The 14,458-nt window shown below is 43.0% G+C and overlaps 1 protein-coding gene across 5 annotated transcripts in view; it reads left to right on the forward strand.

Moving 5' to 3' along the window:
• ST7 (suppression of tumorigenicity 7) overlaps window positions 1-11,867 on the forward strand; it is a 268,905-nt gene extending 257,038 nt beyond the window's left edge. The window contains exons 14-15 of one of the 5 annotated variants that reach the window (XM_010831218.1): window positions 905-1,044; window positions 11,518-11,867. In XM_010831218.1, the coding sequence (XP_010829520.1) occupies window positions 905-1,044; window positions 11,518-11,613 (236 nt within the window). In that variant the 3' untranslated portion in view covers window positions 11,614-11,867. Of the gene's footprint in view, window positions 1-904; window positions 1,045-2,114; window positions 3,514-11,517 lie in introns of those variants that run through there. The other 4 variants (XM_010831216.1, XM_010831215.1, XM_010831217.1 and 1 more) reach the window with 4 other exon arrangements.
• The last annotated feature ends 2,591 nt before the right edge of the window (window positions 11,868-14,458 follow it).

Below are 14,458 nucleotides of genomic sequence, written 5' to 3' on the forward strand. Positions count from 1 at the left end.
GGCAGTGCTGTTCACACACAGCCACATGGCTTCAGTCCACGGGGCCAGCCTTTGGTGCTTTTCTCTCTGTGCAGGTCACTTGAAATTTAAAAGTTATGAAAAGTTCTAAAATCTCCCCTCGTTGATGGATGGATGGTCCTTGCTAAATGTGTCTCCCTCAGGGTAGTATCCTCCACTGATACAGTTAGATTGTACCCGGAAAAAATACAAGCTACACTAGTATCTGGGCTTCCCAGGTGGTGCTAGAGGTAAAGAACTCACCTGCTAATACAAGAGATGCAGGTTCGATCCCTGGGTTGGGAAGATCCCCTGGAGGAGGGAACGGCTACCCACTCCAGTATTCTTGCCTGGAGACTCTCATGGACAGAGGAGCCTGGCGGGCTACAGTCCATGGTCACAAAGAGTCAGACATGACTGAGCGACTTAGCATACACACATACACACTAGTATCTCCCTATGACAATGATTTAAAAATTACAGGATGATGACAACCTAGAGAGAAGCATTTTTATTTCAGGATACTTGACTTAGGATTTTATAGGTTTTGTTCAGTGAACATGTGTTTTATAATTTGAATAAAGTTTTGTTTATGTTTCCTTTTGAGAAAGGAACACTGTGTGTTAGGCGTAGATAGAGTCACTGTCCCTGCCCATGAATGTGTGACATCCCCGTGTTAGCCCCATCATGCCCCGGATAGAGTCCTGAGGGGTAAATATGGACTTGGGAGAAGCACTAGGCTCCAGAGGCTGGCGGAGACGTTGGCGCTCATTCATGCGAGGGCCCTACGGTTTTCCTTTCCAAAAGGCTTCAGCCAAAGCTCTGAAGAGTCTGTCCCACCTAGAGAAGTTCCCTGAGAGTGCATTTCACTGCAGCCCTAACACTTCCCTTTTGTTCCTCTCCACAGCTTTCCATGAAGTCTCAGTTTACCCCAAAAAGGAGCTTCCCTTCTTTATTCTCTTTACTGCTGGATTGTGTTCCTTCACAGCCATGCTGGCCCTCCTGACACATCAGTTCCCAGAACTCATGGGGGTCTTTGCAAAAGCTGTGAGTATTTGCCAAGAGAGAGGCCTCGGGCAGGGGGCAGGAAAAGTCATGAAAAGCAGCGTAAGAGACACGGGGGAGGGTCATGTAAAAGTGGACGTGCTTGTACTGATCCTTTGCTCACTGACACTGAATTTTCAGTATCATCAGTCGAATCAAAATGCGAAAGTGTAGCTTGTTTATTACTGCATGCCTTGCCTCATTTCACATACAAAAAAATTCTCAGCAGTTCCCCAAAAAATGCGTGAGTTCTAAAAGAATTACATGAAGAATTAAGGAAATCCTAGAAAATGAAAAATATTTGGGAGGTTATTCAGTTTTATATACATTGAATGACATTATTTCTAATCTTTAGATATTGTAGGTCTTTCCTTCAAGAAGGATAGAATTTACATTTTCAAAGATGATTTAAATTTTAAAAGTTGTAATGTTGACAAATTAAATTGTTTGGGGAATGAACTGAGAGGGTGTGAAGGGTGTATAGCATTAATAAGTATAGAAATATAATGTTTAGAACTATCAGAATCCGTTAAGACTCTTTAAAGAAGGTTATGGTATACGTATAGCTGATTCACTTTGCTGAATAATAGAAACTAACACAACATTATAAAGCAACTATATGCCAATAAAAATTTTTAAAAAGAGATGCACTGAGACTATAATATATCCACCAAATTTCAAACTTAGTCTTGGAAAAGAATATACAATATCTCCTTAGTTATTGTACTGAATTCATGTTAAAATGATTATTTTTAGATATATTGAGTTAAATAAAATGACTATTAAATTTTTTTTCTAAAAAAAAAAAAAAATGGTTATGGAGAAGAGCTTTAATAAGAAAAGTCGTCTGCATTGAGAACCAAGAACCATTGTTTCCTTGATGAAAACTGACTATTTCCACCTGCACACACAGTGAGGATAAGTTTACTAATTTTGCCACAGAGGAGTTTCAAACAGAAGGAGTCAGAAAAAGAATACCAATTGTTTCCCTGGAACTCCATTCTGATTTCAAGGCAAGTGGAGTCAGAAAGGATGATTTCTAACTTGGCTGGGTTGATTTAATCCCTTTCCAGATGATTGACATTTTCTGCTCGGCAGAGCTAAGGGACTGGAATTGCGAGAGTATTTTCATGCGTGTTGAAGATGAACTGGAAATCCCACCGGCACCTCAGTCTCAACATTTCCAAAACTGAACTCATCACCCTCCTCCCCCCACCACCAAAACTGCTCCTCCTCCCGTATCCCTGACCTCCGCCAGTGGCTCTGACATCCACCCAGTCACTCAAGCCAGAAACTCGGCAGCCCTCCCAGACTCTTCCTTCTCTCACCCTTTACACCCCATCTGTCTCTGTTTCCACAGTCTGTCGGATCTAACCTCCTGAGCCGCTCGGTGGTCAGTAGATGGAATTCACCTCTTCTTATCTTCCTTCTTCTCCCATGACTCTCTCTGAGTTTAGATCTCTGTGATTTCTTGCAAGAGTCTTAACTGGTCTCCTTTTTTCCAGGCTTCTCCTCTGCCAGTATTTCCTTTGTACTGACCCAAAAATGATCTTTTTTTTAGAAAATCTGAGCATGTCACTTCTGTGCTTGAACTTCCCCAACGGTTTCCCACCAACATCGGGATAAAGTCACAGATCTTTAGCATGGCACACGAGGTCCTCTGTGATCGGGCCCCTGCTTGCCTCTTCAGCCTAGTCTCTCTCAACTCTTGCCCAGGCGCTGCTCTTGGGCCCCAGTGAATTGCTCACCATTCCCAGATGCCACAGGCTCTTGTGCACCCCAGTGCTTTTGCACGTGCTATTTGCACTGTGTGGAATGCCCTTCCCCATTACCACCAGCACTTGTCCAGTCTACTAATGCCTCTTTATTCTTTCATACTCGGCTTGCTTTCTAAATTCCTCCTAAGCTGAGTTAGAAACCTTTCCTCTCTGATCCCACCCATGAATACTTATATTATTACATTTATTGTACTGTACTATAATTGTTAAAATCTTGTCTGACCCCCTTTTAGAATGTGAGCTCCTTGCGAGCAGGACTGTGTCTTCCTCATCTCTGTATCCCCATAGCTTTGCCTTGCACATAGTAGGTTTTCAATAAATGATTATTAAATGAATAAATGGTAGTGGTTTCTGCAGAAAGAATCAGTGTAAAGACTCAGATACAGCTTAGCATTTCTTCTTTTATAATTATAATCATAGATACTAAGAGTTGAAAGGGACCTTAAACAAATTGCCTGCAACAGTAGCTTGATGGAGATCACCTAGATGCATCTTGAGTACTTTTAGCCATGGGGCACTCAGCTGTTCGACGTGGAAGCCTGTTCCATTATTGGATCACTCTGAACTCTCCTTTTATTGGTCAAGTCTGCCCTCCTTTAATTTCTACTTATGTTCCTATTCTACTCTCCAAAACTATAGTGAACAACTCTACTTCCTCTTTGAAATTCTTGAGGCAGTTACTACATTCATGGCAACTTCTTACTTCTAAGTTAATACCTTCTCTTTTCTTCAGGCAGAATATCTTAAAGTTCCTTAACATGATATGATTCCTGAACCCAGTATCATCCAAGCTTCTACTGTGGATGCTCCCTAGTTTATGAGCCTATGCTATTCATTATTTGCTTCTATCCCAAGCCAACCTCTGAATTAAAGTAGCTGCCAAAAGTCTGGGTAGATTAGAGTATAATGTAAAATTTAAAATAGTATATTTACAACATTAGACAATGTCATTGGCCCGGTATTCTTCCTTAAACTAATGTACGACTCTTGGTGGGAGTTTGGGATCAGGACAGTGATTCTTAGCCTCTGGTGCACGCAGAATTCACCTGGCCCCAGCATTAGGAGTTCAGAGTGTTGAGTGTTAGCACCCAGGAATCTGTGTTTTTAAATAGCTCCCTCCCCGCCCACCACTCATTATGAAGATGGATGGGTGGGTTGAGGACTATTCCTTCAGAGAACGCTGGCCTCACGAAAGCCCGCCTTCTAGCAGCCATCTATGGATGCCTGGTGCAGTGTCAAAGCCATTGAGGTGACCGCTTTCTGGAAACCAGTGGTTTTACCCTAGCTGCACCTTCAAATTGTCTGGGAAGCTTAAAATTTACTGATGCCTGATCTTCCAACCCAGGGGACTCTGACTTAATTGGCCTGGGGTGCAGTCTGGGTATCTGAGTTTTCAGATGCTCCCCCTTGGTGATTTGGGTGTGCAGCCCCGGCTGAGAACCACCATATTATATGGAATGACTGCCTGAAGCTGCGTTAACCAGGGAGAGGGCTAGAGGGAATGGCGGATAGTACATAGACTACGACTGGGCATTCCCTAGGTTAGGCTGTGTCACTGCCACAATATCACAAAGGTGTATTCATTACAGATTAGACCAAGGGCCACTCTCCTCATTTAATATTTCCATAGCTTTATTTTGAGTCAGAGACCAAATGATTAAATAAAATATAAATTTGCCTTTATGGTCCTCTTATTTTATATACTACCAAGGTGTGATAGTTTGGTCAGCTACTCACAGTTTTCAAATGTAGTTCAGATAAATTTGCTTTTAAGCCTCTGCCTGGAGGATCACATTCATCTCCCTCTTCGTTAAGGTTTAGCAGCTTCCAAAATGTCTGGAGAGCTTTTGTGGGGAAGGAAGATGGATAGCCCGGAGCAGACGAGCCCCGTCTCCCTCCTCCCCCGTCCCCGAGTCCTCGCCACATCTTCACTCTTGTCACTTCATCAGGCCCCTCGTGAAGACCCCCACAGGTTATCACAGCTGCCCTATAGGCTGCCTGCAACCATTTGCAGCTTGTGAAAATGATTTTCTCAGCCCTCGCCTGAGATAATGTCCCTGGGATAATGACTCTTAGTAGATGGAGAGAGATTGCACCGCCACCCGCCAGGCTGCGTGCAGCTTGGGAACTCTCCAGTGTGTTTACATGTTGATATGCAGCCAGTAAGGAAGCCTGCAGCCAAGTGTGAGCCACTGGAAAATAGTAAAATGAGAGGTTTCAACTGGCTCTCCCCGCCTAATCTAATCTACCTCAATGACTTAGAACTAACTCTTCCTAGAATGTTTGGTTACCAAGATAAGGTTGCTCATATAAATAAGTGATCGTTCCAAACCCAGCCCCTCACAGAATGTGGGAAGGTCAGTGTGCTGACCTCTTCTGTTTGAAGGGCCCTGTCTTTACTCCTCTGGTCTCTCTCCTTCCCTGAGATCCAGCCCCCTGACTTCTGACTCTCGTCTTCAACTTATAGACCCTGACCTCTTTGAAGTCTGATATTGATTACAGTGAAATGTCAATTGTCTGATTGCAATAGGGCACCTGGAACTTATTCAGATAAGCAGAGGCGTTTCAAATGTTAATGAAGCATGTTGCAAGCCATGACCTTCTTCTAAATAATGGTGTTTTGGGAAAAGGAGGATCAGGCGATTGAAGTGTCGCTTTCTCTTTTATTATTAGTTCAGTTGCTTTTTCTCACCAGAAGACACTGATTAAATTATGGTGGGTTTTGGACCATGTATCTCTGCCCTCGGGACAGGAGTTTTGGACACTGAGATAGATGAGCTGTTTCAGGGTTGCCTGGTGTTGCTCATTCAGACTTAACTTTTCAGGCACTAACATTTCCCAAGTCCCTCAGTGAAACTGTTGTTTCTCCATGTGCATTGGTTGAGTTTTGGGTCAGAAAGTGTTGACTGATTTTCAAACTTGCAAAGAAATATAAATGAGCATCCCAAGGAAGTAAGGCATGTTCCACCAAACCTTTTTTTTTTTTTTTGTAATACCTCCTGATGAAAGCCACTGACCTTTGTCTAGCTACTAAGTGAAAAGAGCTTATTGGTTTCAGGCACCTTATTTCATTTCTGCTTCTTCCTTGTGGGTGAGGGATGGGGAAGAGGACACGAGGAGGGCTACTAAGGAGGAAGGTAACCTAGTAACAAAGGGTGTACATCCCAACTGGGTGAATGCGAGAGAACTAGGATCTCTAGGAAACAATTCGAAGGATTCTTTTCTCAATTCTCCCAAGGATAGAACATCCTAGATACAAGGGAGAACAGTAAATGATCACATACACGGGAGGTATCAGGACTTACTTCTTGGGGAACCTGGTTGTGAAGCACAGGTGTGGTCCAGGCAGGCAGGGTGCATTGCATCTGGTGGCGCAGTGTGGAAAGAGGGGTGTTTGCAGACCTCAAGCTGAGCATGGCTTGCCACTGAATTTCCAGAGGCCTCCCTTTTACCCAAGTCAGGTCAATGCCCAAAACAAAGCACATAAACAGGCAGGCCTTTATTTTGAACCGGGCTTGTAACAGCATCTTCATTTGTTCTGCTACCCATGCCATGGCTCCCTGTGTCCCCGCCCCAACCCCCAGTTAGTATAGAAAGTCACCCAGAACTCAGACTTTGAGTGGTGCCTTTCATCTAACCACTCTGGCTCATGTTAATGCATCAGTCATTCCTTCCCACCTCAGTCACAAATTTGGTGGTTATAAATCTGTTTTTGGTCAGGTTTTCGGGATATGACAACTTCACCAGCAAAATCACCTTGTTCATCGGGCCCCATCTTCCGTCTCTTGCCAGGATGCCTGGGTCATCCAGACCAGTTTAGCACCTAGCTCCTCTTCATGGAACTATTACATACAGGCAAATATATGTTATGGAGCCTTGACAATCTCTGATTACAAACAAATGTTATGTATGCATATTTTAAATTCTGCCGTGTTACTATGTTGGACTGATACAATCAGGAGACTCGCTCCGTATTACACTCTCAGAACTAGGATTTAACAGTCTCTTTCAGAGGCAGTGTGCACAGTAATTGCTTGTTCCTGGGTCTAGGATCTCCCACAACTGCATCCAGCTCTGAACTGAGAAGTGCAAGCCATCCAGTTAGTAGGGGGAGCAACCCCCGTGGTACTGTGTGCCCAGCCAAGGATGGTTTCAGAAAGTCAGGCATTGCCATGCGTTAGCACCTACTGGAGTATAAAGCCATCCTTCCTTCACTCGAGAACTATTGAGGCTGCCTTATTCTTGTTTGTTTTTTTTGAAGATGTATACTAATTTATTTTTACATAAGTATAGGTGGAAATTAGTTATTTTTGAAGGAGAAAATTTCAGAAATAGATAATCATATATATATTATTTTCAGTTTATTTTCCCTTATAGGTTATTATGAAATATTGAGTATAGTTCCCTGTGCTCTATAGTAGTCCTTATTGGTTATCTCTTTCATACAGAGTAGTGTGTAGTGTTAATCTGAAACTCCTAATTTATCCTCCCCCTTTCCCTTTGGTAAGCATAAGTTTGTTTTCTATATCTGTGGAGCTATTTCTGCTTTGAATATAAGTTCATTTGTATCATTTTTTTTAGATTCTACGTATAAGCGGTATCAGGTGATCTTTGTCTTCCTCTGTCTGGCTTACTTCACTTAGTATGATAATTGCTAGGTCTGTCCATGTTGTTGCAGATGACATTATTTCATTCTTTTTATGGCTCAGTAATATTCCATTGTGTAACTATTCCACTTCTTCTTTATCCATTCATCTGTCAGTGGAAATTTAGGTTGCTTCCAGGTCTTGGTTATTGAAAGTAGTGTTACAATGAACATTGAGATGCACATAGCTTTTCAAATCACAGTTTTCTCTGAACACATACCTAGGAGTGGGATTGCAGGATCATATGGTACCTCTATTTTTAGATTTTCAAGAAATTTCTATACTGCTCTTCTGGAGAAGGTAATAATAATTCCTGCTGGCTTAGACAGTAAAGATTCTGCCTGCAGTGCCTGAGACCCAGGTTCAATCCCTGGGTCAGGAAGATCCCCTGGAAAAGGGAATGGCTACCCACTCCAGTATTCTTGCCTAGAGAATCCCATGGACAGAGGAGCCTGGCAGGGTGCAGTCCAACGATCATGCAGAGTCAGACACAACTGAAGCAACTTAGCACGCACACACACATATTCCTGTCCATAGTTGCTGTGCCAATTGGCTTTCCCACCAACAGTGTAAAAGGGGACCTGTCTCTCCATACCCTCTCTGGTGACTTTTTGATGATAGCCATTCTGACTAGTATAAAGTGATACCTCGTTGAAGCTGTGACTTGCATTTCTCTAATAATTAGTGATGTTGAGCATCTTTTCATGTGCCTTTTGGCCATTTGTATGCCTTCTGTGGAGAAACATCTATTTAGATGTTTTGCCCTTTTTTTTTTTTTTTTTGAGCTCTATGCACTGTTTGTATATTTTGGTGATTAATTCTTTTTGGTTACATCATTTGCCAATATTTTCTCCCATTCTGTAGGTTGTATTTTTGTTCTGTTTATGGTTTCCTTTGCTGTGCAAAAGCTTTTAGTTTGATCAGGCCCCATTTGATTATTTTTATTTTCATTAATTACTGTAGGAGACAGATCCAAAAGGATATTGCTGAGATGTATGTCAAAGAGTATTCCACGTTTGTTTTCCTCAAGGATTTTTATAGCATCTGTTTTTACATTTAGGTCTTTAATACATTCTGAGTTTGTTTTTTTGTGTATGATGTTAGAGTGTTCTAATTTCATTCATTTACATGTAATTATTCAGTTTTCCCAGCACCATTTATTGAAGACACTGTCTTTTCTCCATTGTATGTTCTTTGTTTTAAAATTTATTTATTTTAATTGGAGGCTAATTACTTTACAATATTGTAGTGATTTTGCCATACATTGACATGAATCAGCCATGGGTGTACATGTGTCCCCCATCCTGAACCCCCCTCCCACCTCCCTCCCCATCCCATCCCTCAGAGTTGTCCCAGTGCACCAGCCCTGAGCGCCCTGTCTCATGCATTGAACCTGGACCAGCAATCTGTTTCACATGTGGCAATACACATGTTTCAATGTTATTCTCTCAAATCATCCCACCCTTGCCTTCTCCCACAGAGTCCAAAAGTCTGTTCTTTATATCTTTGTCTCTTCTGCTATCTCACATATAGGGTCATTGTTACCATATTTCTAAATTTCATATATATGTGTTAATACACTGTATTGATGTTTTTCTTTCTGACTTACTTCACTCTGTGTAATAGGCTCCAGTTTCATCTACCTCACTAGAACTGATTCAAATGTATTCTTTTTAATGGCTGAGTAATACTCCATTGTGTATATGTACCACAGCTTTCTTATCCATTTGTCTGCCGACAGACATCTAGGTTGCTTCCATGTCCTAGCTATTGTTAACAGTGCTGTGATGAACATTTGGGTACACGTGTCTCTTTCAGTTCTGGTTTCCTCAGTGTGTATGCCCAGCAGTGGGATTGCTGGGTCATATGGCAGTTCTGTTTCCAGTTTTTGAAGGAATCTCCACACTGTTCTCCATAGTGGCTGACTAGTTTGCATTCCCACCAACAGTGTAAGAGGGTTCCCTTTTCTCTGCACCCTCTCCAGAGGCTGCCTTATTCTTAAGTGCAAGTTCAAACTGACACTGAAGGCCCTCCCCAAAGCTCTTCCATTTGCTTCTGAGCATTCTTCCTCCATTCCTTCCAGCAAAACTGAACTGTTTATTATCTTCTGGTCTTCCTAGCTGCTTTGCTTTCCCATTTCTGTTCCAGCTGTTTCTTGAGCCTGGACCCCCCAACCCCATCCACTGCTCCCCCTCCGCCTTGCTCACATTTCTTTCCTTACTATTCTTACCCCCTCTCTGTTTTTTCATACCCCAGCCATCCACTGGGGACTATTTCAGTCACCTCGTTTTCAGCTTCTCCTGTTCCTTTCAACAGAATGGATTCTCTCCCTTTCTTGACCTTCCTGGTGCTTTGCTTGTGCATCTGTCTGCTGCATTATGGTCTACCTGGTACTGTTACTTTGCTGGGTACAGTTCTTAGTAGCTCCCTTCCCCCTCCCGCAGGCGTTGACCTTCCCGACAGTGGGACTTTTGTCCTAGACACTTCTATATCTCACCCAGTACTTAAGTGCCTTACTGAGTAAATATATTCAGTTGTTGTGAAAGAGGCAACATAGAGAAGGATTTTGAATCTTATACTCTCGAGTTTTCATTACACAAATCTCACCCTTGATAACCCTGCCATAATGTGGTACAAGCCTTCCCAGTTTGTATTCTACTGGTTCTTTTTTGAAAAAAAGAAGGAAAGATTCTGAGGTCAAGTAAACTTGGGAAACTTGCCTGCCATACTTCTTTCTGAGGACCTGCAATCCATAGAGCATGTGACCAGTAGAGGAGCCTGTTTTAACTGGATTAAATGCATATCTACCAGTTTGACCTCAGAACCGTGCTCTCTACTCTGTGTATGTACTCATGTCCTACACTGCAGTTCTGTGGGGAATTCTTGGTGGTGTAGACTCTGCTGTACTCTCTACAGGGGACTGGGACAAAGGACTCCACAGTATGAGGACCAGATACTGAACCTTTGTGAGATGATACCTTGGTTCTGAACAGAGAGCAAGCAATCCATCCAGATACCCGTCTTGTGCCTGGCTGGGTTTAGGCACTTCCTCTGCCAGCTGCTGATGGCTTGTGGAAAGAGGCTGATTCTTCATGAGAACATAATAAGAACAGACTTGAGATCGTGTTAAATGAGTCTTAGGTGAGGCACCTGGCTTTTTTAAAAGGTGCTTTTGAAGAACATTATTCTCTACGTGAAAGGCAGAAAGGAATTCAGTAACCGAATGAGAGAGATTCTGAAGGTCTCTTCAGAGGAGCACCTTTTCCACAAGGATGTGTGGTCCATGGACTGGCCGGCCTGCTACCTTCACCCAGGCTCCCATGGTGCTCACTGCTGAGCAGCTGTTTCAGAAAGGAGCATGGGCTGCAGGTGTTCGGGAGATCATAGGATCCCAAAGCAGCTCACAACCATCCCGCAGACTGGACTTTTTGTTGTTGTTGCCTTTTCCACTTAAAGCTCTATAACTAGACAAGCAGGCGGAGAAGTTGTCGCCATGTTTTAGCTCTTCTACTCACTCACCACCCGTCCTCCGTCCCTTTGATGGCACTGGTCATCTCCCTGGGCAGCCTCATATCCTGAAGACTAGTTGGAAGGCCTCAGCACTGGGGGCAGCTGTCCAAGGACTGGAGGGCCTGTCAGCCAACATTTCTTCCCTTGTCCATCAGAACTCAGGCTAGGGGTGGCAGGGTTAGGGTTGGGGACAGAAACTGAAATGCAGGTTTGTTGATCAACCAGTATTTCCTACAAACATAAATGTGTAATCATAGTGTTTGGGCACTTTTTATGTTGCAGAGACTTAATACGCAAGCATGGGTTGGAGAGATTCATTTTATAGTCTTGAACAAGATCTCTCCTGAGGGACTTCCCTGGTGGTTCAGGGGTTAAGAATCTGTCTTACAATACAGGGGATGTGGGTTCAGTCCCTAGTCAGGGAACTAAAATCCCATATGCCATGGAGCAACCAAGCCCACGTGCCACAACTAAGACCCGATGTAGTCAAAGGAAAAAAAAAGATCTCTCCTGACTTGTGTGCTCTTCTGGTTTGTTCACAGTTCCTCAGCACTTTGTTTGCCCCCTTAAACTTTGTCATGGAAAAAGTGGAGAGCATCCTGCCATCCAGTCTGTGGCACCAGCTGACTCGGATCTAGGGGAGCCCACCTGTCCTTTCGCTCACCTCGCCCAGCAGGCTGCCACCGTCTCTTTGTGCCAACTCCTCGTGGACCTCAAGAAAGCATGACTTTGAAAAAGGGAAGCCATTCCAGGATTTTAAAACCTTCATGAACTGTCTGTTCCATATTAAAAGCTGTTTTTGTTGTACAAAATTCACTGATGTTCAGTTCTATTATATTTTGCCTTCAGAAAAGAAAAAAAGTCAAAAATAAACTTTTGTGTATTGCAGCAACCAGTTGTGTCTCCCAACCCTAAAATCACTGGTATCCAAATAAATCTATAGGTTACATTTAATTTACTAAGGCCCCCAAATCTGCTGAACACCACGCGATGGTGTTCTGAGCTGAGAGGACTCATTTCACCAGGCCGTTGGCACCCCTTGGCTTGGAAAATAGACTTTCTTTGGCTAAAAAGCACCGTCTTTTCAGCTGCAAACTGTGTGCCCTCATAGGCCAAATACACAAAAGAAACTTCCAGCATGAATGACAGGAAGCATGAATGAAAGTTATGAGCCATCACAGGTTGTTCTGGTTCAGACTACTCACAGAATAGAGCTCAGCACTGTGGTTCCAGGAATCATTTTGGTTTGGCTTTCTGAAATTTGTTGTGAGAAGAAAACTTCTGATGAGAAGATGCTAACCCAATAGTCTATTGTAGAACCTGCCCACTTTTCAACATTGCCATTTTTTAAATGTTTTCTCATAAGGGTAATTTCTTTTTTTATCATCTTTGCATTCTTGATGCATGCATGTGAGCGTTCTTTGAGTGTTTTCGTGATCTGAACCAAAGTGGTCGTTTGTCTTCACCATCTTTGAAAGCCTTTTTCATGAGTCACACCTGCCGAGCATGCATCTGGCTTTACTTAAGCAAAAAAGAAAAATTAATAACCTTGACTCCTCTTCTGAAGTGATAAGTACCTCTATTCAGAATCTCAATCTAGTGCTTTATAAAAAGGACCATCCTTTACATGGTTTGTTTTCCCTTTGTTTAGAATCCTGAATCTGTCCCCATGAGCGTTACAGTAGGCAGAGTTGGGGAAAGCACCACACCACAGCCCCCTTGGCATTTGGACTTCCTGCAACCTCCTGGTCTTCATCCAAGAGCAGAGTCAAGAGGCAGGTAATGTTTAGGTGCACAGGCCTTTTCATGCTTCGGGCAGACTTTTTTCTCTACCTTCTTTGTGCAAAGCCACGGCAGGCACATGCAGTTGGCTCTTGCCCTTCCTCGGAAGAAACTTAAACCCTATATTCACATCAGTAGTGCTGCTCTTGGGGGCAGGGTTGTGCCTGCTTTGTTCGCCTCTTTGCCTCTTCTTCCCCCAGTACAACTCTTGACCTGGAGTGATGCTCAAATGATCTGTTGGACAAATCAATATAATATATGATAGGTACAGATAAACTTTTATTCATTTTCAGAGTAATGAGACTGGTTCCAGCAGAGAAGGACCAGGGAAGCCTTAGAATTATAACTTGGCGCTGAAAGAAAAGTAGTAATTATTTCATGCAGTTATTTAACAGATGAGGAAACCAAGGTTGAAAGAGATTTCAACCTGTTCAAGTTGAGACTAGACTGCGATAAGCCTTAAGTGAAAGGTTCAAGAGCCTGTAGGTGATGGTAAGTGGAAATGGCCCAACACGAGTTGTTGTTAGAAACCCCAGTTGCAGGAAATACAGCAAAGAAATGTAACACACAAGGATTTAAAAGCACTTTGTAAATTTAATAATTAGGACTTGAGAGCAGTTCCATAGAGAGGGGAGGCCAAAGTTAGACTTTGACAGCTAAGGGGAGTGAATGGGAGAGGCGAAGGTGGAGAAAAGATGGTGACAGAATGAAGACTGCAGAGGGAGTAAGAGGGACTGTTGGAGGAATGAGTCCACGTACGGGAGAGGAGCTAATCGTGTGGGCTAATCCCTGTCTTCTGCCTCTCTCTTCAGTACTCTGCTCAACTCTCAGGGCAACCATGACTCACTCTCACCATTCTGACCTCCCTGGGCCTGGACACCAGGAAGGTTGCTATATTCCCAGCACCTGCCTTACATTGCTGCCGCTGAGGACAAGCATTCAGGCCTTTTTAAGGGCTGTATGCAAATCTGTGGAGAGACAAAACGAGAGCGCCCGGTACGTCAGAGCAATTTTTAATATGATTGATTTTACACAGTTCTTACATTTCTTGCCTAAGCTCCTTTTCCTGACTTCATAAGATGGCAAATGGAATTCAAGTTGCATTTCTGCCTTCTGCTTTTGTTTCTGTATAAGGGGACATCAAAATCCATCCTGATGGGCTTTCCTCTGTAAAGACACTTCCTCCCAGCAGGACAGTAAGTGTCTCATGGTTTTTGGAATACAAATGCACACATTCTAAATATTAGCAAATTGGATCTAGCAATATGTACAAGATACAATGTGACCAAATGGAAAGGTTGAATTGTTTTAACTTCTTTTATCAGTATTTAAGTATCAAAAAAGATGTTCACAACTAAGATAATCACGATGGTCTGATCACTCACCTAGAGCCAGACATCCTGGAATGTGAAGTCAAATGGGCCTTAGAAAGCATCACTACAAACAAAGCTGTGGAGGTGACAGAATTCCAGTTGAGCTATTTGAAATCCTGAAAGATGATGCTGTGAAAATGCTGCACTCAATATGCCAGCACATTTGGAAAACTCAGCAGTGGCCACAGGACTGGAAAAGGTCAGTTTTCATTCCAATCCCAAAGAAAGGCAATGCCAAAGGATGCTCAAACTACTGCACAGTTGCACTCATCTCACACGCTAGTAAAGTAATGCTCAAAATTCTCCAAGCCAGGCTTCAGCAATACAT

This window comes from Bison bison, unplaced genomic scaffold (genome assembly GCF_000754665.1).
Source record: "Bison bison bison isolate TAMUID 2011002044 unplaced genomic scaffold, Bison_UMD1.0 scf7180017864525, whole genome shotgun sequence".
NCBI classification, from domain to species: Eukaryota; Metazoa; Chordata; class Mammalia; order Artiodactyla; family Bovidae; genus Bison; species Bison bison.